Genomic DNA, 26,738 nt, shown 5'->3' with positions numbered 1-26,738 from the left:
CCCCACACAGCTAGAAAGCACCCCCTAGGGACACATTTAACCATTTAATCGGCCCCGCTGTTAACCCCCTCCCTGCTAATGTCATTTGTAGAGAAAACGCGCATATTTTAAAGCGCTGATTAGGTGTCCGATCTGTCTGCCGCAATGTTGCAGTCCCGCCAAAAATCGCTGATCACCATTACTAGTAAAATAAATAAAAATGACATCTATTCCCTAGTTTGTAAATGCAATAACTTTTGCGCAAACCAATCAATATACAATTATTGGGATTTTTTTACCCAAAATATGTAGCAGAATACATATTGGCCTAAAATTATAAAAAAATAAAATATTTACATTTTATTTTATTTTTTTTAATATAGGGAATGTTTTACAGCAGAAATTAAAAAAACTGCATTTTTGTCTTACCAAAAATCCTTTTCTCTGAGGTTCACTGACAGACACAGCTCCATATCTTCTTAGACCCTTGGCTTATATTGCTCTCTCTCCAGGAGTAGGACTAGGGCAAACAATTTTGCCTACGCCCCTGAGGCAGTCCCGGGGGGTATACCCTCACTTTCTGCTATAGGACTTCAGTTTATAACAAGCAGTGTTAGAAGAATACACAACTCAAACCAAAAGAGGGGAGGGTGATGTGCGTCAGTGAACCTCAGAGAAAAGGATTTTTAACAGCAAGACAAAAATCCAGTTCTCTTTCGTTCACTGACAGCCACCGCTCCATATCTTCTTAGACCCTTGGGACGTCCCAAAGCAGTGTCAATATGAGGGGTGGGAAAAAAACAAAATAGAAAATTTCCCAACAAGGGCTAAACCTAGCCAACCAGGTAAACCAGGAGCTCAACCAGGAACAACTGGAGCTCACCACCAGGAAAAAAAAATACACCCTCAAGAGGCAGCCTGCAAAACTTTGCGGCCGAACGCTGCATCCGAAGATGCTAGGACATCTTATAAACCTTTGTATATGTGTGCACAGACAACCACGTAGCTGCCTTACACACCTGAACCACTGACGCCTGATGACGGAAGACCCAGGAGGCACTAGCGCCCTTGTAGAGTGCGCCTTGACAGTGAAAGGAGGAACCTGACCCTTAATAGAATAGGCCTGCACCACTGTCTGATCCATCTGGAAATGGCCGCAGCAGATGCAGCTTGCCCATTACGAGATCCATCCGTAAGGACAAACAAAGAATCGGATTTACGAAGTCACCGCCAGGTACACCCCGATTGCCCGAACCACATCCAAGGAGTGTAAGGCAATTTCTTTAGGATGTTGTTTCAGCTTGGGACACAAACACGGCAACACAACATCATTTAAATGAAACCCCGAGACAACCTTAGGAAGGAACGCCTGACAGGGTCGTAACACCACTTTGTCCCTGTGAACCACCAGGTAAGGTGACCGACAGGACAACGCAGCCAACTCCGACACCCTACGCGTAGAAGTAATAGCAACCAAAAAGGCCAATTCTGTGTCAGAGTATGAGAGGAAGGTCACAAATATTTTAAAAAGGAGGCTTTTGAAGTACCCACAGTACCGAATTGAGATCCCACGGAAGTACCAAGGATCTCCCCGGAGGAGGATCCAGATGTCAAACCCCCTGCACAAAGTGTGAACAAAGGAATTTGCAGTCAACGGCCTTTATAAAATATGGGAAAGCAGGATGGAAGATCGGTCCTTGAGACAGAAGATCCTCTCTGAGAGGAAGCTTCCAGGGAGCGTCGGCTACCAGCCTTACTAGGCCTGCGTACCAAGACCAGCGAGGCTAGTCTGGTGCCACCAGAATGACTGAAGTCCCTTCTACCTCGATTCTGTGTAGCAGTCTTGACAGAAGTTGTATTGGGGAAAAAGCATAAATCAGACAATACTGACCCAAAGAGGCTACCAGGGCGTCTGCCAGAGTATCCTGAGACCTTGACACGAACCTCTGCATCTTGCTGTTGAGAAAGGAGGCCAACAGGTCCACATCGGGAGTCCCCCACCGCAGACACTTTTGATGAAACACCTCCGGATGGAGAGACCATTCTCCCTGATCCAACGTCTGCCGACTGAAGTAGTCCGCCACCCATTTGTCCTGAATGAGCAAGGTCCACGGATCCGGAAAGAAACAAAGATGTCCCAGATATGGGTGAGAGCGCCCCTTCAGGCTGAGGAAGGCTTGTCTGCAGAACCAACAGAGCACGCTTTTAACATACCGGTCCAGGCTCTCCTGGAGCCGCCCATGAAGGTACCGGTGGATCTTGAACCCTTGTCCTGCGATCCAGTCAAACGAAAAAAGCAAAGCAGAGAATAAAGGACCACGTTTACGACGTGGTTCCTTGCCCTCAGCAACCTACAGAAGCAAAGTACTCTTGCCTCCCGTAAGACCTTTAATGATCTTCTCCATAGAGGCTCAGAACAAACGGTCTCCTACAAAAGGGAGATCAGTCAATACCTTTTTAGAGGCCTGGTTGGCTGACCAGTACTTTAACCATATCATGCGGCAAAGGATCACCGGCGTCACAGATGCTCTGCCAGCCAAAAGGGCTGCATCCAAGGATGCCTCACAGATGTACTGTAGCCCCTAAATCAACTGATCCGGAAGCTCAGAAGGATGTTGACCCCCTTCCAGATCCTGGCGTAAGATTTTTGCCCATTCCGTTAAAGTCTGAGATACCAAGGTGATAGCAAACACCGGCCTCACAATTGAACTCGTCACGGTGAAAAGGTATCGGACCAGAGCCTCAGCTCTCTTGTCTACAAGGTCCTTAAAGGAAGCCACCAGTAAAAGTGTGGCCTTATTCAACCTGGAAACCTGAGAGTCCACCGTTGGTGGAACAGTCAGCTTCTTCAAGAGAGACTCCTCAAAGGGATATCTCCTAGCGAAACGCTTAGGTATTCCAACCATGCGTCTCGGGGATCCCCACTGACTAGCGTCAATCTCGTCAAAATAGGCCTGAAAGGGACACACATTAGTCACCTGGGATGATCTGCGGGTGTCAAACTGCACCGGGGTAACCCCCTCAGCATCAGCTGAGTCGTACAACTTTCCCGAACTGACACAATCAGTGCCTCCACCAGCACCTTTCAATGCGCAGCTGCAGTGGAAGAGGATTCATCATCACTGTTAGAGCCCTCCGGGGTGCATGGACGCAGACCAAGTGGGTTGACTTACGTCCGCAGCGGCCAAATCCACCTCAGATATAGAGGAGGGGGGGCACTTCTTGCTAGGCCACTTTTGAAGGGCCATATCAACCTTTGACACAAGTGACTGCAGGGCCGCCGTCATATCCAGTATGGCAGACAGACCCAGAGGGTCCCACAGCTTCTGAGAGTGGATCAAAAAGTTATACACGCTTTAAGTGCTCCATGATTACATTAGAGGTCGCACTGCATACAAATGAAAAAATGTTTTTGCAGAAAAACAACTACCGCTGTGGTATTAAAAGGATCAGCGCACCAGCGGCACTGCTATAGCAGAGAAGGGGCTGTATACCCGCAAGGACTTACCACTATACACTCAGCACTGGATACAGAGCGCCAAACTACCTGCCACACTGCGAACAGAAAAAAAGAAGAGGAAGCGTCGACACGGTCACTAGAGGCGCCCGCCGCACGTCACCGCTCTAGATGTCAAGAAAATGGCCGCCGCATTGACTAGAATAGGAAACTCCAAAAACATTTTACCTATAAAAAGGTACCGGCGCTAAAGGACAAACTAGTCCAGAGCGAATTTAAAAGCCAACAGAGATCAGACCCATGCAAATATAGGGGCACTTATATGTGCGGCAGCTGCAGATATTGTGGTTTTTTGCTTACCTCTAAAAACCCAGTTTTGCCAAATGGTCAAGTTTTTAGACCTAAACACTTTGCCAACTGCCACACCCACGGAGTGGTTTATCTGCTCCTCTGTGGGTGCGGCTGTTTTTACGTTGGCAAGACCAAGTTGGAATTTTTCTAACGGGCCAACAGGCATATCAAAAGCATAAAGACTTGTGATCCGGATCTGCCCCTTGGGCGGCATGCAGGACTTGTCCACCCAGGGAGATTTCCAAAAATTAAATTTTTGATTCTTGACAGGATCCACCCTAGCTCCAGGGGAGGAGACTGGAACAAGGTTCTCCTCCAGATGGAGCTACGGTGGATATATCTCCTCAAGGCCACCGAACCTCCAGGACTCAATGAGATGATATCCTTCAAACCTTTTTTGGAGGGTTTCACCTCAGGGGGCATGGAAAAATGACATCTTTTTCTTTTCCCCCCCTTTCTGCTGTATTCCATCATACATTATGGTGAATTTAACAACTCTTCTGCTGCAGTTTCTAACAGCAGACGAGAATCGCATGCAGATGCACATAGTTAAGATTATTTTTGTTAGGCATTACTTGGCTCCCAACCTCCCTACAAGTGTCATCCCATGCTCATCTGGGCCACACTGAGGCTGTACCTGTTCACTTTATAAAAGTTCTATAGAGTGAGGATATTATAATCAATTTATAAAGGGCTCCATTCATACAACTTATTATTTTTCTCAATGTCACTCTATGTAATGTTGTCCACAAGGGGTGCAATATCTAGCTTGCCCACTAGGTTGCGCATTTTGTGGTTATGCAAGTGGAGACATTGGCCCTCCGATGATTACCAGGTAAAGCAACCCGGCACGGGAGGCGGCCGCCACCTAGTGTCGAGCCGCAACTTGAGTCATGCTGTCTGTAACAGTCTTGTTTTCTCACAAGACGCGCAGACGCTGACTCACACAACGCCCCGCCCGCAATCCACGCTGACGGGGCGTGTGACGTGCCGGTGGAACGCAGGAGCTGACCGCACTTCCGCCCCGCCGGACTTCCGGAGACACGGGGCATGGGGGAACGCTCGGCCCCTTCGCACCAGGGATCCCATTAGGCGTCTGGCAGGAAGAGGAACATAATCAGATAAGTGAACACAGCTGTAACCACAATTGATTTACCTACTTAAACCCTCGGGTTCTCGGCAGTGAGCTACATTGCTCGCTGGCTGAGAACATAGAGGACTATTTAGCAGTGTCAAAACTAATTGCCATCTGAACAAAGGTAACCGCATATTCCCTTTTTCTTACTTACCTTCATTATATTTTTCAAAGTTTATCTCTCTTCTTTTGAATGGCTGCTGTTTTGAATTGGAGGAACAGAACATTTAATTGCAATCATTGGTGGTTTTTACCACCAACACACCAGATTAACAGGCTTTTTTCCTTTCTGGTGGTGAAATTTAATTGAACCCGATTTTATTACATCACTGTACAGTAGAAATACTAGCAATAAATGCTTCCTGCTCTTTCCTCCTCTCTAATAGAGCCATTTCTAATTGACCTGAAATCAAAGGCCCCCATCTGATAATCTCATGTTTCTCCTCTCCAGCCAATCAGCTACATTTGAGATCCAGCTGTCTTTATCTGGTGTTATCCGAGGGCCATCCACTACATATCTTAACAACCCCTCTCTGATACAATTTATATTTGAGAGGCACTGCCATCCTAATTATATCCCTGGTACAGCCAATGTTTGGACTCGGCGGAGCATGCAGACCACTTGATTTTAACATTATGTGCGCAAGTATATAGTGCTCTTCATCATTGCATAGAATGGAAGTTATATTGCTATTATACCTTTTGAATCTGTTGTACAGATTGACGTGATGTAAAAATGATATTGACATGCTGTTTATTGACTGATCTATTTTTGATCAATTATCTACAGACCACCACCCAGGGTCTCCTCTCCCCCCCTGAAGAAGGAGTATCTGTTATAAACTCCGAAACTAGTCGGGTTCTGAGTCTTCACCCTGAACTGGTGTGGTCATTCTTTAATGCACATGTGATGTATTCTATCCTACTTGCCTTTTATATTCTGTAATCTTTTTTTCAATAAAATTATAAAATTTTACTATTTTTGTGTTTATACAAGTGCCTAAAAAGTCCCACCAATAGGGGAATTTTCTTCTTTTGATCAGCACTGGATACAGAGCACCAAACTACCTGCCACACTGCGAACAGAAAAAAAGAAGAGGAAGAGTCAACACGGTCACTAGAGGCGCCCGCCGCACGTCACCGCTCTAGAGGTCAAGAAAATGGCCGCCGCATTGACTAGAATAGGAAACTCCAAAAACATGGCCAGACTACACAAACACGCCCACCAAGGCAGCTTATAGCCATCCACAACAAAATGGCAGCGCCACATGGCAACAAGGACTCCTCAGTACTTGTACTCCACTGGGGGGGGGGGGGGGGTGGAGCCCCCAGGGGGACCCAGCACAGCCATTGCACGCTCCCACTGCCCTCCAGCCCATCACCAAAACAGGGACACCCCCCCATCCAGGAACGCCTAAGTACCCCAAAGTATGACTAAGGGGGAAAGAGGGGTGTAGGTGAGGGTGACCATTACAAGGGAACCCCGCCAGTGAGGGGGGGGATCATGAGGGAATGAAGGGCACACAAGTGAACTACCAACGCGAGGAAGGGCCCGCGTCCACCCCAGCATTCCCTAGAGAAGAGAGGGAGGGACACTACACGCCACACCTGGGAACCAAGCCGGCACCACCCCTGGCAGTCCACCGTGCCATTTTGGAATGGGGGTGCTGCAGCCAGAGGTATATTACGACTCTGGTCGTGACCATTGTCGTGACCAGGGCTATGCATCCTCGTGAGGCGTTTCACTCGCTGGCCAGCCCCCGTCCAGTGGGGCTGGCCTACGCAGCCAACCTAGCGTGGAACTAATAGTTGGGTCACGCTTGCAAGCCAGACTGTAAAGACTGTAAGGATCCATGGTATCCAGTGTGTCACCCAGTCCGGCTGTTGATTGTAGTTCACACAGGAACGGAATTCATTGTAGTTCAAACAGGAACAGAAAACAAAGAAAAAAAAATTCCATTTAAAAAAAGGGATAAATGCCAGGACCGCAGGTCCCAGCCGAGAGCGACGTCCTTACTCCTGACTAGGCAGAAAAAAAAAAAAAAAAAACTTTAGTCCTATAGCAGGAAGTGATTGTATACCCCCTGGGACTGCCTCCGGGGCATAGACAAATTTGTTTCCGCCTAGTCCTACTCCTGTAAAAAAAAGCAGCACAAGCCCAAGGGTCTAAGAAGATATGGAGCTATGTCTGTCAGTGAACTAAAGCGAAATCTTTTTTTTTTTTCAGACATGTGTTTTTTTTTATGTTTATAGCGCAAAAAAAAAAAAAATTAGCAGAGGTTATCAAATACCACCAAAAGAAAGCTCTATTTATTTACCTCACTGTTAATATACGCTTTTGTACCACAATTTTTTCACCCTAATAAAAAAGTTAAAGAAAGCTCTATTTGTGGGGAAAAAAGGGCATCGATTTGGGTAAAGCATCACGCAATTGCCAGTTAAAATAACGCAGTGCCGTATCGCAAAAAAATACCTGGTCATTAGGGGGGTAAAACCTTCCTGTCCAGAAGTGGTTAAAGTGATAAAAACATGAACTGAAAATATAAGGCAAATACACTGATATTTTTTTTCCCTTGACATCTGCTTTAAAGTGAAACTTTAGTGAAAAATGTAAAATGGGCGAACAGGCAGGAATTTTAATGCAGAAGAGGCACGCTTTGTCTCTTCTGCAAAAAAGCTACTTACCTGCCTGTCCACCCTTGTACAGTGAGCAATGCGAATCTGACGGAATTCCTACACATACGCAGGAGTGACATTATCCCCGCTCGGCGATCGAGACCCAGAAGCTGGCCCCCTGAAGAGGTCAGCGTCTGCGTGGGCAGCTCGGGGAGTGGTTCATCGCTGGAGATGAGGGTATAGCTTCACTTTATTGTCTCACTTGTAAGGTAAACTATCATATACTAACATATGGATCTTATTGATTTGGTCCTGTAGCTCTTCATCTGATGGAAGCTCCTCATCAATGGCATCTTCTTCATATTCATCTTCATCTCCTTCATCCTCATCCTCACTTCCAACGTCACTTCCAGAAAGTTCAGCTTCATTTTCCATGAAGTCCCGCAGGTTTCTGCAATATAAATCAGATTTACCTTTTAAACTGTCTATGACAGAGCCTCTTCAAACATTTAGCAGGATGTCAGATACATATTTAATCAAAGTCCTCAGTGCTATAATTTCTAAATCAAATCCAAAAATGTACTTTAAAATCTGTGTTTCATAACATGACTGCTCAGCAAAAAAAAAAATAAAAAGAAGGATGTCGTTTTTTAAACGCATTCACATTCTTAACAGCAGTACGCAAATGTTTAGTAAGTGCAAGCGTGTAACATAGCAAGAATTGGTTTTGTTCATCTTGGAGCTCCTGCAAATTACTCACAGCTTTCTCTTTTTGCCTTGCTTTCTAAGAATTGCCTCCTCCTCATCATCATCGTCCTCTTCATCTTCCATACGTCCTTCATTTTCTTCTTCCTCCTCTTCATCTTCTGCACCACTTTCAATTCCTGCAAGCTAAATTATATTTAATATGTTACTCAAACAAGTTAACTACTGTTAAATTACGCAACGTTACTTAAAAGTGTTACTAAACCCACAAACCGTAAAATCAGTCTGTATATGCAGTAAAGCATGCTTGTTATACTCACTGTGGAACTTAAGGGGTTAATCCTCTGCATAGTGTATGAAGGCTGTGTGATCCTGACTCTCTGAGCCTCCTCTTCTTTACCTGACTCCAACCCATCTCACGATAGAACAGAGCATTAGGAGTCAGGCTGCACATACAGTACTCCGTTTGGTGTGTATTGCTAGAGAGTTTTTTTTTCTTGGGAGAGTGCATTTGATCAGCAAAGGGTCAATCAGCACTGTCCAGGCAGAGGATCAGGGGAAAATTTCAACTGCTCCTACAAGTTTTACTAGGAACTGATACAAGTCACAAGACTGCTATATACTGCTGATGAGAATTCCATGTACTGTAGGAGACCAGATATAGTGAAGGCAGGTTCTGGGTTTAGTAACATTTTAATAAAGTAAATTAGAGAGACTAAAATACATTAGGGCTATGACCCATCCCCTTGCATAATGAGGGAACGCTACCATTTGCAATCATACTACCCACTTCATGCCCTTCCTGCCCAAGCCATTTCTCAGATTTCAGTGCTGTCACACTTCGGATGACAATTACTCAGCCATGCAACACTGTACCCAAATGTATTTATTTTTTCCCCCCTTTTTAGACAGATAGAACACTGAATGGTTATCAAATTTTGCAAATAATCTTTCATCGTAAATGATTTTCTGCTACACTTCTTTGGTAAAAAATAACCCCAATCCGTGCATATTACTTAGCCGGTTTAAAAGATAAATAGACATATATTCGCAAAAAACATTTTTTGATCCTCTGCAGACTTTTTACGTTTGCCCACTTACAAAGAAATGAAGGGTCTAAAATTTTTCTCATAGGTGTATTTTGAATGAATGATAGAGACATCTGAATCATGTTTTTTTGAGGGGTTTTTGGTTGATATTCTGTTGTAAATGGAGTTCCAGTTCAGTGGCTCCATGCTACAGTATGTGGTACACAGAATAGCCCTGTCAATTTAAGAAGGTGCTCCTAAAAACTTGTTATGTATATCAAAGACACCTGTTCACAGAATCTCTTTCTATTCAAACCTCACCATCATGGGAAAGACCAAAGAGCTGTCAACAGACATCAGGGACAAGATAGTAGACCTGCACAAGGCTGGAATGAGGTTACAAGACCATCAGCAAGAAGCTTGGTGAAAAGACAACAAATGCTGGAGCGAATATGCACAAATGGAACAAATACAAAATAACCATCAATCACCCTCGGTCTGGAGCTCCATGCAAGATTTTGACTCATGTGGTATGGATGATCATGAAAAAAGTGAGGGATGAGCCTAGAACTACACTGGAGGAGCTTGCGAATGATCTCAAGGCAGTTGGGACCACAGTCACCAAACAAATCATTTGTAACATAATAGACCACCATGGATTGAAATCCTGCAGCGTCTGCAAGGTCGCCCTCCTCAAAGCAGCACATGTACAGGCCCATCTAAAATTTGCCAATGAATATCTAAATGATTCAGAGAAGGATTGGGAAAAGTGCTGTGGTCAGACGAGACCAAAATTGAGCTATTTGGCATTTTCAACTCGCTGTGTTTGGAGGAAGACAAATGCTGACTGTGACCCTAAGAATACCATACCTACGGTCAAGCATGGAGGTGGAAACATTATGCTTTGGGGCTGTTTCTAAAAGTTACAGGCCGACTTTGCTGCATTGAGGGGCAATGTATTGTAAAATCTTGGATGAGAACCTTCTTCCCTCAGTCAGAATACCGAAAATGGGTAATGGATGGGTCTTTCAGCAGACACAATGACCCAAGACATACCCCCAAGGGAACAAAGGAGTGGCTGAAGAAGAAGCACGTTAAAGCGGAAGTACAGCCTAATACTTTAAATTCTCCCGTGCAATCATTAATGTGAGCCGAGTTCAGCCGTATGTCTCAAAAAAAAAATCTCAGTTTTTCTACCTTTATTATGCAGTATTCAGTGCTGTCACATGACTTCAATCCCTCTTCCTTCTGAGTCCAAGAGCAGCAAGTGGGTGTGGTTACTGAAATCTAGTGACCTCACTTACATGGAGGGACACTGCCTGTGTAGCCAGTGGGCGTATACAGGATGGGAGGAACTGATCATAGGTTCCCACCCAGTGTTCTCTCATCAGTAAGGATGCATTGTACATCCTAATTCATGAGAAAATTAAGAAATAATTCACACAGAACTCGGGGGGGGGGGGGGGGGGGTGCTGTGCATATATAAAGTATAGCTGTGCTGGGCTTTGACTGAAGGCTACCATAGAAGAAGGAAGCTGGCAATTGTCGATGTAGCTGGAAGTAGGGTCTCAGCTCACAGTCTACAATGATCACTATACATAAGAGGAATAGTACAGGCAACCACACTAAGTCTAAGTTTCCACTAATGTGACTAGTCATGCGACATAAGGCAAAGTCGCATGACAAGTCACAGCCCATTGATTTCAATAGCACCCATTCCAATCTATGCGACTTTGAAAAGGTACCTGCACTACTTTAATGGAGAGAGTGTGAAGCCGGATCCCAAAGTCGTACTCTAGCTTAGTGGCTACGTTTCCACAAGTGTGACTCTAAAGTTGTGCGATTTAGAGTGCGACTGAATGCAGCTTTGATCCAACTTTACACTCTAAAACATAGTCGCATCAAAGTAGTGCAGCTACCTTTACAAAGTCGCTGATTTTCAAAGTCGCATAGATGGTAATGGGTGCCATTGAATTCAATGTTATGTGCTGCTGGAACCATGCAGAGTGGACATACCATACTTACAAAACCTGCCCTTCCCATCTCTGGAAAAGCTGTTAGCCTAAACGAGGCTATGAAGATAGGAGATCATGTTCTGAGAAAGATAGGAGGGATGGGGGTGGGGCTGGGCAGGTCTAGGCAAGAAAGACCGACAACCATTTTAGGAAGTGAAAGATAGCTTAGAAAATTCAGATAAAAAGGGAGATAGTGTTGTCACTGAAGAACAGGAAGAAGCTGATTGTCTAGTTTAGATAAGACTTTCTAAAAGACTTTCTAAGCTATACAAGCAGCTAGCCAGAAAATGAATATCAAAGATATTTAACATACTATAACTGGAGTTACCCTTTAAGGTCATGGAGTGGCCTAGCCAGTCTCCAGACCTTAATCCTATAGAAAAACGTATGGAGGGAGGTGAAACTGAGTTGCTAAGCGCCAAGAAACCTTAAGGATTTAGAGAAGATCTGTAAAAAAAAAAAAAAAAAAAAGTGGATCAAATACTTATTTTACTCACTGAAATGCCACTCAATTTATAACAACCTTTGTATCATGTTTCTTTCTGGATTTTTGGTTGATATTCTGTCTATCATTTAAAATACACCTATGAATAAAATGATAGGCCCTTCATTTCTTTGTAATTGCGCAAATTTAAAAAATCTGCAGGTGGTTCAAATAATTATTTTCCCCACTGTATATACATTTGAAAATTGATCAGTCCTAATGCACTGACACCTGATGCACTGACAGCCTAATTTCTGAAGGCCTTGAAGTGGAACTTCACCCAAAAGGGGACGTTCTGCTCTTCCTCCCACCCCCCCCCCCCCACAGCCGGCTACCAACAGCTAGCATGCCAATGACAGGAACCAAAGCCCGATGAAGAAACCGGCCAGCTGAGGACAGAGCTGGATCCAGGGACACGCGAGTGTCCTCTTATTAAAAGTCAGCAGCTACAGTTTTTGCAGCCGCTAACTTTTACTTTTTAAACAGAAGAATGGACAACTGCTTTAATATGACAGGACAGTACAAATACCCCCCCCCCCCAATAGACCCCTTTTAGGAAAGTAGACAGTCCAAGGTATTTAGTAAGGGACATAGTGAGTTTAAGTCATTTTTTGGAAGTATTTTTTGGGGAATGAAGACACTTTTTTTCAAAAAGTTGTAATTTTAACAAGTTACTTCTTACACGCAGCATAGGCTTGCTTACAATTACACCCCAAAACATATTCTGCTATGCCTCGAGTATGGAGTTACCACATGGGAGACTTTCACAGCCCAGATGCATAGAGGGGCCCAAAATTCAAAGAGCACCTTCAAGCATTCCAGGTGCATAAATTACACATCCAATTTCCAGACAACCTATCACATATTTGGAGACCCTGGAGCAACAGGACAGTGGAAACGCCCACAAAATGACCCCATTTTGGAAATCAAACACCCCAAAGTATTTTTCAATAGCATGGCGAATCTTTTGAAAACTTCAAATTTGCCTCAGGTGAAACTGAGGCGCTGACTGATAACCAAGCCCTGTATTATCTGTTCTTTGTACTTGTTATTGACCTAACCCTGTGTACATGTATGTTACGATTGCTATTTGTTATCTTTGAAACTTAATAAAAATTATTGAAAAGAAAACTTCAAATTTTAGCCACACCTTTTTAAAAAAATGCATAAAGAAAATGAAAACTTTTTTCCCCCCCACAAAGTTGTCAGTTTAAATAAGATATTTCTCTTAGACAGCACAGGTATACTTAAGCCCCATACACACGATAAGAAATTCGGCCAGGAAATTTCGTCCGACGACCGATCTGCCGATTTTCGGCTTGTTAGTATGGTGCTTTCGACAGCCGACTCCTCGGCTGACAAAATCCTGATGTGCAGGCATTAAAATTTTTGTCCTCCATCAACACATGTCCGATTTTCGTATCATTAGTACACATTTGGACTGGGAAAAATCTTATGAGCAAGTCTAGGCATGCTCAGAGATGAAAAAACACATAGAAAGCAATCCAACACATGACATCACTTCTAAAATAGAATTCTGTCGTACGGGAAAATGTGTGTGCAGTCTAGAGCACATTCCAACCAACAGACACGCACTCTGGACAAAAGACGGACAACCGGTCGGCGGAAATTCGTTGCGTGTGTACGAGGCTTTTAAATTACAATCCAAAACAAATTCTACTACTCCTCTCGAGTATGGTGATACCATGTGAGACTTTTTCAATGTCTGGATAGATGTACTGAACGTTGGATCTTGTAAATCAGATTGTTACAAAACCAATGTACTGTAAAAGGTCACCTCAGTATGAGTGGTCAGTGAATCAGCTTAAGTCAGCTTAGTGTAGTGACACCTATAGCAATCCCAGTTCCTATAAACCATGGGTGCTCAACATGTGGCCCGTGGAGCCCTATGTGGCCCGCAACTCGAACCAGGGAAGCGCATAGCCATGTTTTGGGATGGCGGGTTGGCAAGCCTTGATCACAATCAATGGGCTAGTATACCGCAAGTGGCCCAGGCAGTCATGAGGCAGGAGGGGAAACCGCAACTGGTCCATGCGGTCATCATGGAAGGGGGCATCACCGGGGAAGCCGAGACGGTGTGACCAAGTAGCAAAATGTAAAAAGTTACTGACTGGTAGCATTGGCCTGGTGACATTGTACTGCTGCAGCAATCAGAAAAAATGTCTGGCAGCACTGACAGTCATATCCGAGTAGACAGGCATTGTACAAGATCACCGCCACAGCAGCATATTATCACCATAGTCACACTGCACTTACTCAGGTGACCGCAAGTTTAAAAATAAAGAAAAAAACATTACGGTACCAGAGCAATGCAATGTCACCATAGAAACACTGTACTGCTTTGGGGGATATGATCAGGCTTTTTTTTTTTTCCTTTAACACTGATTGCTTATACAGCCAAGATGGTACTACTGCGGAAAGCCGTGACTGGTCACAGCAATCACATGGTACGAGGGCCAATCACAACATTCCTGCACCCAGTTCTGTTATCCATTGTGTCTGGTGGTCACAGATCGTGCCGCTGTGCACCCCCGAGGGGTCACTTCTGGGAGGACGTACCTGAACATCCTCTCAAACTGACGCTTGTCCTACCCAGCGGTATATGTTCAGTGGCCGGGCTTGAAGAAGTTAAACAGACCAGTGGATGGCAAGGTATTTGTGACAACCAGAAGAAAGGCTAAGAAGGCCATACAGCAAAGCCTGCTCAATATAGAAAAATGTTAAACCCTCCCTTTTAGTTTAAATATACCTGATATTACTGAGATGTAAGAGGACTGCATGATGGCAGTTTGAAATTTTAACCTCAAAATCATCGTACTTCTTCTGTGTGCTTTTTACTAACCTCTTCGCTGTCAGAATCATCACATGGTAGAAGATGAAAATCCTCAAGTTCTGCCTCGTTTTCTTCATTTTCTCTGTGTAAAACAGGGACAATTTATTATACTGGTAACTGGAGCAACTGTGATTACAAATATGGAACACCTTGAGATAAATAGGATCTTTTCATATTTCTACATGGTAGCAAGAGTTTTTAGAGGGATTTTGCTTTGTCAATTTTTGCTACAAATAAATCTAATGGCCGACACACATCCCTCATAGCAAAAACCAAAGTTCTTAATGCTGTTGTCAAGGTCCATTTAATAAAATTACACCTTACAGACATGGGGCATACATAGAAAAAGTGATATAAAATACATTTCTATGTGTCATGAGAAAAAACACTTCATAATTTCATTGCCCAGCAATTCTGAAAATACTAGCTGCTTAGTTGTCATTCTGACCCGCTTAACTATATTGAATTACTTGCCCAGAACAAATATGCAAATAAGGACTCCTGACTTCTATAACTTTTCTGATCTACATTGCTTATCTGCTTGATTGTAGGTCTCCAACAGCTCAAGAGGAACAAATAGTTAGACATCAATAGGAGACCTTGATGTATTTCACCTTTACAAGTGCTTACTCATAAGGTTAACTTCAGGACTAAGAAGTTTTACATGTAAAACACATTTGGGTTACATGATACAGCGCAGCATTTCCAAAATAAAAAATTGTGTAAGGCTTCTTTCACATGGGCGCTCAGTTTATTTAGTCTGTTCACTTTTTTGTTTTTGGGTCATCCGGTCCGTATGTCCGCATGTCATCCCATCCGTTTGTGGATGAAAACGGAACAGAACTAAAAGGACGCAAATCGGATGTCAGCGGATAGTCATCCGCTGACATCCGCAATCCCATTGACATGCATTATGTTCGTATATCACCTGCAAACGGAACGCCCGTGTGAAAGAGGCCAAAGTTTGTAGGTGTGTAAAAGTACATACACCACTCCAGAGTAATATCAATGCAGTTTCCTGGACAACCTGTTCAAGCAGACCAGGTAGCTTTATTAATCATGCAGGTAAGCATTTATGTTCTCTTTTGGGTGTTTGAGCAAATTTAGGAACAGTACTAATTTAACCCCTTAGTGTCAACCGTCACCCAGCCTTTTTAGAGGTCTAAAAGCCGGGAGGCAGACGTTCAGCTCATGTGACTGCTGTGATTGGCTGTCACAGCGGTCACATGATCGGAAAGCTCCCCATCGCAGGTATGCAAATCAGGAGCCTACCAACCCCTGCCGGCTACTAAGCTGGCAGCGCGTGCTCAGCACGGTAAGTTGTTTTAACAGGGCTGCATATATGCGTTTAGGCCCATCGGCCAAGCACCCTGCATATGTACATATGACTGGAATCAAGATGTTAAGTCTAAGGCCTCATACACTGGGGATCATCTTAACGATTTCTCATGATGAGAAAAGCAATTGCAAAAACGCTCCTAAGCCACGTTTTTTCCAAGCACGTTTAGGCGTGTCAAGCACTTGGGTATTTATTCATTTCTTTGGCCAGAACATTATACGATTCTGGACATTGAAATAAAACAAAGTCTCAAGCGTTAATGCACATTTAAATGCGCCAGGCATTTATTTCTGTCAAAACACGCATCTCTTGAACACACAAGTGACATTTTTTCTCCAGCCTCTAAACTCCTGTCAACACCTATATAGTGCATGAATACATAGGAAAACATGTATGGGAGTTTCGAAGAAGGAGAAGAAAAAAAAAAAAAGCTCAAAAGCCTGTTTGAGTTTTAACTGTACCTGCAAAATAAAAAAAATAAAAAAACACCACATTAATTACCTTCAGAGGGACTTGTTGCTTGTGCTGTCTTCTAGTTCAGTAAAAATTGTATGTTCTTCAATGCCCTCAGCTCTGCAATCCTCCAGTGTGGCATAAGTTAATAAAACCGAGGAGCTTTCACTAGCCCTCATTAAGAGAGCCCAACTTTGCCCACCCTTTCCGCCCAGCTCCTCCATTCAAAATACAGGCTTCTTTGGAGGAGGAGTTGGGCAGAAAGGGCAAGTATAATTGGGAATTCTTGCTGAAATCCTTTGACAGCTCCTCATATCTATTAACCCTGCCACACTGGAGGATTGAAGGGGAGAGACTGGGTCATCAGGACAGAAGATTTCTAATGAACTAGAAGACAGAAGCACAGGTAAACTTAGGCTTCAATATTTAAAGTCAAAAGACCAGAGAAAAGACATAGTTCAATAGAAAAAAACTTTCTAAACACAATACAAAGCTTTACTTATAAATTCTTAGGGCTTAGGAGATACTGCAAAAAGCCAAGCATGGTTTGTGAAAGCTGCGGCAGCGGGACACAAAAAAAAAATATTGTGGTATCCAAGAGATTGAAGACCATTAGGATCCATAAACTTAGTCCTTGTAACCCTATTTCCAATACAAATGCAAGGTTTGCAATTTTTTTGTCAATATTGCAATGACATTCAGTTACCTGTTGGTGAAAGAACCCGAACAGAGAGCAACTGCTTCAGACATTAGGTCATTTTTCTCATTTTCAGCATGAGCCTTTGAACAACTGAAAGATTCTTGATTTGAACCATCATCTGGACAGAAATACAAATTATTACATTTTAAAATGTTAAGTACAACGACACTTGACAATTTAACATTTCAATTAAATTAATGTTTAATACTTGTACTAGAATAAGCCCATAATCATAGGGGTAAAAAAAGAATCTTCAAGCGGTCTTTTAAATTAACAAATTACAGCAATAAACCAAAAGAAATTCTCTGCGCAAATCTCATCTCTGCCTAGCTATATACAACAGCTGGCTATAAATGGTCTGATAAATACACACTCTGCCCCTAACTCTGGTTATTAAACATAACTAGAAAAAGCAAGCAAATCTGTTGAACAGAATAAATGTGTAGGGGTACATCATTGCCGTGGTGGTGAGCACAGAAGAGCACATTGGTAAATTGGTGTCCAGTGCAGAGGTGAGCATTGTTGAAATGAGATGTGGGAGAGGTGTAAGAGCAGGGGAAAGAATGTGGATCCGGTGTAGTGGGTTTAGGTGTGCATGTGCAGTGTTGAAGGAAAAAGATGGTGGTCAGCCACAATGGTGAAAATGGGTTTTTAAGCATGGTGGCGAGTGGTGCCATGCACTGCTGTCAGACAGTTAGAAGGTAACTTCTTGCTGTCCTTTTTACAAAGATGTCTGACAATCTATGTTCACTGTAATAGGAAGATCTCACACTCATAGGCATATACAGTTTAAAACCGAATATAAAAACTGGAATGCCCTCAAAGTAAACCAGAATGTATCAGGTTGATCCATTTTGTGTTTTCAAAAAATAAATGAAAACCTCCATAGAAACCACTAAGCTGGATAATAAAATTCTCAAGTTTGTAAGTAGTGTTTATGACCTATCACCCTCTGTTACGCCTTCTTGGGCTGAGGTCAGTGGGAAATTCTTAAATACGAGAAGCATGTTCAAATATTAAATGCCAAATATACCTTGAGACACAAATTTGCCAGAGCAGAGCCCCAGCAACTCATCCATAGCTCCCATCTTGGTGGCATTTGCATCAGGCTGGCTGGTGTCAGACTGTGATTCCTTAAACTTTCCTGAGCAGAGATCTAACAATTCACCCATATTTGCATCCATAGCATTCTCATCCATTGTGTCCAGCACAAGTCTTTGCTTGGCAGAGCTGTACTTGCTCCTGTTGTGGCCGACATTTAGAAAGCTATGAAGGGAAAAAAATTGCAATTGTAACTATAAAAATTTAGAGTGCCTTACACAAACTAATACGTTTTTTTCAAGCCATCAGAAATTTGCACCCAAATTAACTTGGTCTGCTGCCTCTAAGCAGTGGAGTCAGTATTTACCCACATTAAGCTATGGTCATCAGAATAATAACTTAATGCTGTAAAACACCCCACTTACCCATCAGCATCCAGTAGCTGACTTTGTGTGTCATCCTCCAGAGAGAACTGAAACTGTGAATCTCCACCAGCACCGAGGTAAGAGGCTTTAGGCTCAGGTGAAGCATTATACAGATCCTGAGAGTCTTCCACAGGTAGAGATGGCTCAGATATTTTACCAGAACTCTAGAAGACAGTAAAATTAAAATGTATGCCACACTATAAAAAAGTAATGCATCTAGCTATAAAGGTAGGTAACAGCAGAAAAAATAAAACACCTCAAACTGCATTAAAAAAAAAAAAAAAAAAAAAAAAAAAAAAAAAAGTGTATAAAAATTAGTTGAATGGTAAATCTGAATAGTACTGGTTACAAAAAATATTGTACACAACACTAGCACAACGCAGTGTGCAATGTACAAACACCACTCAAAAAAGAAACAAACAACCACATCAATAAACAAGCTCTCTCCACTCCTCTCCCCTGCAAGGTTATCCTATGTGCAGTTGACAGTCAGTGATTACATAGAATGTACACAACTTCGCCTACAGTTTCACCATAAGCAAGTATGCCATTTGTCAAAGTGTGACATATAGGTAGTGATGTATAAACACATTTTTATACCCGTGGCAATTCAGGAGTAAGTGTCCGAGGACAGGCAATCCACCGATCTCATATTTTGTAAAATGTTTCATTCATTTTCCTATTCTCAAAGGTAAGCTTATACAGCGGAAGTGAGTCATTGACCAGTTTTAACCACAGAGATCTTGTTAAAGATATTGATCCCTTCCATGATAATAGTAGGGACTACTTTGCATAAAGAATACAGAGCAGTCTCTTAGCACTAAAAGGAAGGGATGGCCAGATCCCCAAAGATACCCAGCAGACAGTTTTTAGGGTTCACAATGTTTGGCAGGCTCAGTGCAGATGAAATGAAGGAGTTTATGTCTCTCCAGAACTCCTGGACTAAAGGACACATCCAGAAGCAGTGGAGAAAGTCAGCATTCCAACTGCAACCCTTAAAACACTCAGCCGACTGAGATAATCCCACCTTAAAAAGTCTAGCTGGAGTGAGATGTGAATGGTGGAAATTTTTAAGTTGTATAATGTGATCTCCAGAGGATATAACTGAAGTACCATATGAATCACTGAATTCAGACCAGTCTGATCCTGTAAGGAGTATATCCATATCTACCCATTTAGCCTGCGCAATTTGGAATCTAGAGTTCGAATCAGCAGTAAGAACAGCATTATACGTAGAAATAAACCGAGTAGGGTCAGGGTGTCTCAGCATTTTATCCATGGGAGGGATCTGAATAGGGTCCTCCAATAAACGAAACTGCGCACGCACTGCATGTCTAAGTTGATAATAAAAGAGATATGTGCGGGGAAAATCAGAGTCCGCGTGCATCTGGTGAAAGGATTTGAACCCTTGTGAGGTATATAGGTGACACAGGTATTTAATTCCCCTAGAATACCAGAATGTGGGTCAGGCAAAACATACATCTCTCTTTGAGATTGGGATTAAACCATAATGGACTATTGGGGGATGTGGACCAGGAGTCTTTGGAAATTGTAGCTACTACATATTGAAACAGGGATAGGAATGTATTTAGCAGTGACATACCAGGAAGATCCGGAGTGTGCCGCCTATATATAATATTTTGGAGAGTTTCCATAGAGGAGGCAATAGCCCCCTCTATAGTAGTACAGGCATTGGCCAAATCTGGGTGCAGCCAATCAGGAATGGGAACCAACTGGGATGCCAAATAGTATAGGTAAAACTTAGGGAATGCCAGTCCCGCCAGCCGGTCAGGGAGTCGCAGTGTCTCCATTGCCACTCTGGATGAACGGCCACTCCACAGGAATACTGTACAGATTTTGTCAATACGTTTAAAAATTGATTTGGGAATTTTACATGGTGAGTTGGCCATAAAGAAGTTTAGGGAGGTAAATCATTTTGATGACATTGGCCCTTCCCATGAGGCCCAAAGGCAGATCCATCCACCGCTTGGTTTGTAATTGCAGCAGAGTCAGCAGAGGGCACAAATTATTGCTAATGTACAAGGATAAAGGCAACTGAATCACAACTCCCCGGTATCTAAATGAGGATACAACCTGGAGTCCGGGTGAATTTTGGGAATAGCATCCTGATATAGTGGAAAATTAATAGACTTGTCCCAATTCAACCGAAAGCCAGAGTAATCACCAAATGTGTTAATTTCAAGCAGCAGATTATTAAGAGAGTCATAAGAATCAGCCAAGTAGACCAGTGTATCATCACCATATAGTGAAATGTTTTCTTCTATGGGTCCAATAGGGAGGTCTTTAATCAAGGGGGAGTTGCACACCCGTATTGCAAGTGGTTCCATTGCCAGTGAGAATAGAAGGGGCGACAATGGGCAACCTTGCCTAGTGCCCCGGCCATTGGAAAGGAATTGGATATTTGGGAATTAACCCGGATACGGGCTACCGGGGATGTGTATAGGAGTCGTATCCACCCCAGAATACAGGGAGCAAAGCTATACAGCTATAACACACTAAACAGATATGGTCATTACACACTATCAAAGGCTTTGCTATTGTCTAAAGAGGCTATAATACGAGAGGACAGTCGTATGGATACTGCAAATTATGAAACAGTCTCCTATTCATTCTAGTGGAACAGCCAGGGATGAAACCTCCCTGGTTGCTTCATACCAAATCTTCAACCACCTTATACAAACGGCCAGCTAATGCTTTGGCTAGTATTTTTGCTTTAACATTAATAAGAGAAACGGGACGAAAAGATTCATATTTAAGAGGATCTTTACGTGGCTTTAGAAGAAAGATAATTAAAGCTTCACACATGGTAGGGGGAAGAATTCCTGCCTCAAGGGCTTCGTTATAAGTGCGTAAAAGAATTGGGCTCAATAGGAGTTTAAATTGGGCATATCATTCAGCTTGATATCCATCCAGTCCAGGCGTCTTGTAGGCCAGTAACTGTGTAATGGCCAATGCAAGAGAGGGTTGCATCAAGCTCCTTCCTTGCATCATCTGATTGGACGGGGAAAGACACTTGTGACGAGTAGCTTCTCCTCATATTGGGATTTAGTAGTATATAGCTCTTTAATGAATGTCAGAAAGGCTTCTGTTATGTCCTGGGTAACATCACTAATCTGGCCCTGGTAAGTTAGTATTCTAGGGATAGCCATAGGGGCGCGATCTGGTCTGGTCAAGTATGCCAGTAGGCTACTTGCTTTGTTACCATGCTCAAATAATTTTTCGGTTACATGGAGCATTTGTTTTTTAGGGAGGTCCAGCAGGCAGAGCTCATACTCTCTACGTTTATAAAGCCAGGTGACCTTAGTATCAGGGCCAGGTGTAGCAATATAAGCGGATTCTGCTTCCAGCATAGCACCCTCCAACTCCTCAGTATGCAATCCTGTGATTGCCACAAAGGTGCCCCGCAGCGTAGCCTTAAACGTCTTCCACTAGAGGGGTCAGCAGTACCCATGTTCGTGTTCCAGAAATTCACAATACCCTCCCTACACTCCCACCTCATCCTCCAGCCAATGGGACTTCAAGAGCCAGAGAGAAAAAGGATGTCAACGGAAAGGGGAGCGTGATCAGACAACTCTAGGTAAATAGGACACCAGAGACACCAGGGGAAGTGTGACATCCGTCACAAACACTAGATCTATACATGACATGGTGTGGAAGGAATGAGTGACAGGAGTACTGATGCAGCTCAGGATACTTCCACCGCCACACCTCAGTAAGGTCATAAATCCGCGCCCAGTCAGTAAATGATGGATATGGGGTCTGCCCCCATCCCCCCCCCCCAAGTGAGCCATGGCAGGGTCACCAATGTAGAGTATGGGACCGGGTGTCCTAGAAAGAATAGTGAAAATTTAGAAAATACGTCCGGGGAAAATGGGGGGGGGGGGGGGGGAGACAGATACTCACCAGTGTAAATGTCACCGCTAGGGTAAGTATAACAACAATCCCCTCAGGGTCAGTTTTAACCTGTAGAGTTTTGACTTGATTCGACTTCCCTAGCAGAATAGAAACTCCTCTGGAATAAGTGGAGTGGGTGGCGTGATAGGAATTTGCTAACCAGGAGCATTTAAGGGCTTGGTTCTACATATCATAAGATGCGTCTCTTGAAGACAGATTATGTGGGGTTTATATTTTTTAATACCCCTCCACAGACAGTAGACAAAAAAAAGTAGGGGCACCTGGGATAAGTGTTGAGCCAATGAAAAGAAGTTCAGTTTCTTCTGCGCCTAGGTGCTGCTCCAAAATGATCATCTATCCAGGCCATGGCTTCTTTTTGATTTAGAAGTAGGCTTTACCATCATGGATAATTCTCAGCTTGGCAGGGAACAGCATGGCATATTGCAGACCAGCGACACACAATCTGTCCTGCACAGCCGCAAAAGACGTTCGCTGCCGCTGTACCTCACCCGGGAAGTCAGGGTAAATTGAGATAGTATTACCATTGAATTTAAGCTGCCCCTTTTCCCTGGCAAGACGCAGGATAGCGATTTTGTCTTGAAAAGTTCAGGATTCTTGCTATTAGGGAGCGAGGGGGACCCCCTGAAGGGGGAGGGCGAGGAGGGGTATGGTGTGCACGTTCAATCACTAGCTCAGCCAAGGATATAGCATTTCCAAACCCCTCTTGCAGCCAGGAGCAGAGAAATCTTTTGGGGTGGGAGCCTTCCGAAAGCTCAGGGAAGCCCACAAAAGGGAGATGGTTTCTGCAAGAGCGATTATCCAGCTCATCTAGTCTAGCTCTGAGGGTATTCACTTCGTTCATTGTGGTGACATGGTAACAGTCAAGGGGTGCACTGTGTCTTCCAATGTACTAAATATGCCCCTCAGCCCCCCCTGTTCTCTCCCACAAATTTTGGACATCTTTCTTTAAAAGGGAAAAATCCATATGCAGGCTTTCTATCTGAGCAGTGAGGGAAACTTTGCAATCCTGTATAGCCGTCATAATATGCGCCAGTGTAGCTTCAGGATGAGGAAAGTCAGACACATGGCCATTCATGGTATTCAAGGGGAAGGCCTGGGGTGAGAGAGGATCAGCAGGAGAGGGGGATATAGCCATAGTATTTGCACTCACAGTAGAAGGGCTTCATCCAAATCAGAGGTAGCTTCTTGCAGTACAGAGGGCCTTAGGAGCTTTTCATTCGAAGGTCAGAGGTCGCCATTGGCAGATTCCATCCAACAACATTACAACTGTAGAGTACCTCAACAAGCAAGGGGGGTAGGGGATAAGTCGGATTCTTCAACGCATAACATTTTTTTGGGCTATCATGGGCTGAGGTGAATCTGGCCTCCCTTTCAGCAATTCACCTAAAAGGAACTCGAAACTGTTTGGCAGATTACCTCAGTCGCTACCAGGTGTGTCAGGACAATTGGTCCCTCAACCCAGAGATTTTTGTGCAGATTGCCTGAGGTGGATCTTTTTGCAACCCCTAGTTAGCAGCAAGACAGAAAAGACTCCTTTCTCTGAATCCAGGGGGGGAATCAACATTCTTGCAAATCCCTGGTCGTTCAGCCTCTGCTACACCTTCCCTCCTATCAGGCTAATCCCGGAAGTCCTTCGGATGTTCCAATCATGAGTTCTGTATCCAAGGTCATATACCAGTTTTGTAAAATCCACACGTGAACATTTATGTCTAAAAACTCCAGATGCAGTTTGTGTAGCTTCCTGCACAGGCTAAGCAAAATAAAAAAAGGGACCAGTAATCATCTACTTTAGTACGCCATTGTAGAAAATAAATGACTGTCTTATCATTTAGGAAGTCCACAGTTTTAATCATGTTAAACCCATATTTAGGGTGCAACATGCTCCAGCACATGTCCCCACCCTGTGACAGCTGGCGGGGGGTTTCTCTCCCCCACAGCCGCTGTCACATTCAAAATCCATGCAGATGTGTGGGGCTCTGCCCACACAGCCGTGTCATTCATTCACATCAATCTGTGAATGAACTACAAGTTCAGTCTGCCACTGTGCCAGCTGGCTTGTAGTTTTCAATTAACTTTAAGGACACTGTTGAGCGCCCTTGTAGTTTATTTACACTTTCTTCAGCTTTCCAACAAAGGCCTGTATGGAGGTTCAAGCAAGGAAGCTGGAGAAAGGGTCTGCAGGAGCCTGACCTTGCACCCGCAATCCACTGATCGCAGGTGCAATGGGTTTAAAGGCTCGTTGGGGGGGAAAAAAATATATGCACATTTTATGTAAAAACAAGTGCATTTATTACTTCTTCCCTGTAAGTGAACCTTTAATCTATGTTTTTTATACAACTACAAATGGATAGATTACAATTATAAGCATTTCTACCTTTGATGCAGAGCTGACAAAATTTGCTTTGAAGTTGATTGGAGAAGGGGAACGGAAGTCACCGATACTAGGCTGCAGGGATCCTCTTCCAGCCTTGCTAAATGGCTGATAAGAGGGAATCATAGAACCAATCAACTCAAAGCTGCTATTGTGACTGTTGTCTTTCGTCAAAGGCAGAAGGAAATCCTCTTCATCTCCTATAAGCAATTCAATAAAAATGAAAGAAAAAAAGGACAAAGATGTATCTTATGCTTTTATTACAAATCTACAGTCACTCAAATATCTACAATGTACAAGCATATTTACCCATCTTGTCATTTTCCTTGCATCCACTGTGATCAATCTTATCTGGAATGGAGTCACTGTGTTAAACAGAAAAAAAAAAAAAATGTATTAAATGATGTTTAAATATTCAAAAGACAGGGCTTGACTTAAACCCTACAGACTAGTACACATTCAAATTTTTTTTTTTTTATTCAATCCAGTAGGGTTGAACGAAAAAAACCAGACAGCTCTGGGGGAGAAGTTGTACTAACCATGAAATGTTTGTACAGTGATCTTCCCTGCTGTGAATTGTGCCTTTTATGAAGAAATCGGTCATCAAAGAGTAAACAGAAGGAAAATTCCACCCAACACTGAGAAGTACTGCATAATTAGGCTTCTTCAAAATACAGACCATCATTTGAATCAGAACATTTACTAACAGTGTACTACAGCAAGATCATTCCCATGAGGCAGAAAAACTGATTTAGAAATTCCATCAAAATGTTGATGTACTCAAAGTTAAGATATGGAATACCTGGATACCTTTGTGCTTTTGCTGGGTATCAAGTGCGTCCCTATACCTTTTCAGGATGGGCTTTCATCAGGCATTCCTGCCATTATTCTATCCAACTACTATATGTGTGCTCCAACTTGGGAGACTGCAGTACACTGGGGTGCCATGACATGGCCACTGCAGCTTACCCATATTTGCAAAAAAAAAAAAAAAAAAACAACCTCAAACAGGATCAATTTGTTTTTTTGCAGGCTGACTGTTAAGTGAGCTGGGATTTTTTGTTTGTTCTTTAAAAATACCTGGGAGGCATTGCAGAATCTCACCGATATTGAAACACCACAAAACGTGAGACATCATAACTAAACCCAGATGGAACCACAACTTTGTTAACTTTACAAGACATGCATGCCAGGTCTAGGTCAGAAGTCAAAACTTGCTACATGCTGCATAGTGACATAAAAAGGCATTTGAACCAGGGATGCACCGATCCGACTTTTTTTGTCCCGATCTTTTGCTTTGTGAAATCGCCGATCCCGATCCGGAAGTACTGTTTTGTGAGCTTATAACAAAATAATACTTCCGGATCGGTATCGGCAGATACCTTGCATTTAAGAGGTTAAACTTCCCTCCTCTGGCAGACGGAAAGAAAAGATACATTGTATGCATTGTGTTTACTTAACTGGGAGACTGACATTTGCAGGAGGCTCTTTTTTTTTTTTTTTTTCTTTGACAGCCGTTCTCTGCTCCCTCACAGCTATGTAAAGAGCAAAACCGGATCGGCCCGTGGATCTGTTCATTTTACCGATCTAGCTATTATGGCCATATCGGCACCGATATCCGATCCTAATATCGGATCGGTGCATCCCTAATTTGAACAAGTTCAAATGGCAGAAGTCACTTGCATATCGATGCTCTCTGTAGCACTATTTCTACAATCTATAAAAACTAAAACCAAATCAGGAAAGCACTCTCAAAATTTTAAACAAAACAAAGTTTACAAAAATAATGCTCTAGAGAGCAGAACCATTTCTTTCACAAAATTACACTTTTGTTTACTTGGTTCTAAAA

The 26,738-nt window shown here is 43.2% G+C and overlaps 1 protein-coding gene across 1 annotated transcript in view; it reads right to left on the bottom strand.

The window, feature by feature from the left end:
* CLSPN (claspin) overlaps positions 1-26,738 on the bottom strand; it is a 92,405-nt gene that overhangs the window by 29,318 nt on the left and 36,349 nt on the right. Inside the window, exons 12-19 of the mRNA XM_082244259.1 lie at positions 25,199-25,254; positions 24,893-25,089; positions 18,583-18,746; positions 18,150-18,382; positions 17,123-17,234; positions 14,634-14,706; positions 8,299-8,429; positions 7,828-7,989 (exon numbers count right to left, since the gene is read on the bottom strand). Of these exons, the coding sequence (XP_082100385.1) occupies positions 7,828-7,989; positions 8,299-8,429; positions 14,634-14,706; positions 17,123-17,234; positions 18,150-18,382; positions 18,583-18,746; positions 24,893-25,089; positions 25,199-25,254 (1,128 nt within the window). The remainder of the gene's footprint in view (positions 1-7,827; positions 7,990-8,298; positions 8,430-14,633; positions 14,707-17,122; positions 17,235-18,149; positions 18,383-18,582; positions 18,747-24,892; positions 25,090-25,198; positions 25,255-26,738) is intronic.

This window comes from Pelophylax lessonae, assembly GCF_965119305.1.
Source record: "Pelophylax lessonae genome assembly, chromosome: 2".
Lineage (NCBI taxonomy): Eukaryota > Metazoa > Chordata > Amphibia > Anura > Ranidae > Pelophylax > Pelophylax lessonae.
This window is presented reverse-complemented; position numbering and strand designations above follow the sequence as displayed.